The sequence below is a fragment of the Acyrthosiphon pisum genome, chromosome A1 (assembly GCF_005508785.2).
Source record: "Acyrthosiphon pisum isolate AL4f chromosome A1, pea_aphid_22Mar2018_4r6ur, whole genome shotgun sequence".
In the NCBI taxonomy this organism is placed as follows: Eukaryota; Metazoa; Arthropoda; class Insecta; order Hemiptera; family Aphididae; genus Acyrthosiphon; species Acyrthosiphon pisum.
The window spans coordinates 3963975-3964748 of NC_042494.1; the positions used below are offsets into that span (position 1 = coordinate 3963975).

General features: G+C 28.6%; 1 protein-coding gene across 1 annotated transcript in view; it reads right to left on the reverse strand.

Annotated features, from left to right (window-relative positions):
* LOC115033779 (fatty acid synthase-like) overlaps positions 1 to 467 on the reverse strand; it is a 900-nt gene extending 433 nt beyond the window's left edge. The window contains exons 1-2 of the mRNA XM_029487706.1: positions 329 to 467; positions 3 to 267 (exon numbers count right to left, since the gene is read on the reverse strand). Coding sequence (XP_029343566.1) covers positions 3 to 267; positions 329 to 467 — 404 coding nt within the window. The remainder of the gene's footprint in view (positions 1 to 2; positions 268 to 328) is intronic.
* Positions 468 to 774: the final 307 nt, after the last annotated feature.

Consider the following 774-nt stretch of genomic DNA (forward strand, 5'->3'; position numbering starts at 1 on the left):
ACATCACAAATCCTAAAAATGAATCGCTATTTAAGGCTTTAAATTCCATTTCACTTATTGCAGATCCCAGAAATACTCCTGTATTTGTTCCATGCAAGTCTGCTGGACTCAAACCGGCATCGATAATCGCTTCTATTGATCTTTCTAAGCATATTTTTGTCATTGTCTCCATAACTTGAGCAAGTTTTGGGTGAGCCCTGAAGAATGTGGAATCGAATGTATCAATATTTTTAATTTTTCCAGTTCCACTTAATGCACCTAGTTTATCTATAAAAAATTCTTTTTTAGTTAAATAAAATTCAAAGTCGTAGTAAAAATTTCTATATACTTTGTTTCCATCTCCTTGAATCAATAGTTACTCCATTCTTTTTTTGGAATAACAAATCGCTTAACTCAGTTATATTATTGCTTTCTGGAAACAATCCACCAATACCTGATATTACAACTTCGTCTTTGTGTACTGACATTATATTTATTTATTTGTTATTTAACTCTGGTTAACGATCTAAAACAATTTAATTATTATATAACACTATTGTTGTAATGTATCAATTTGATATATGATAAATATATCTTAATTATATAGAAGTTCATGGCTATTTCAAATATATTTTTTACAACAAAATGTTTATTATAATAAGTTACAAAAAATAAAGGTGGACAAGTGAATGTGGCTTTGCTGTCCAGCCTGTACAAGTAGTCGCTGTACCTAATGTATGGTATTACATTTGAGTTCAATAATATAATATCATTATTTAAGAAAAACAATTCTGA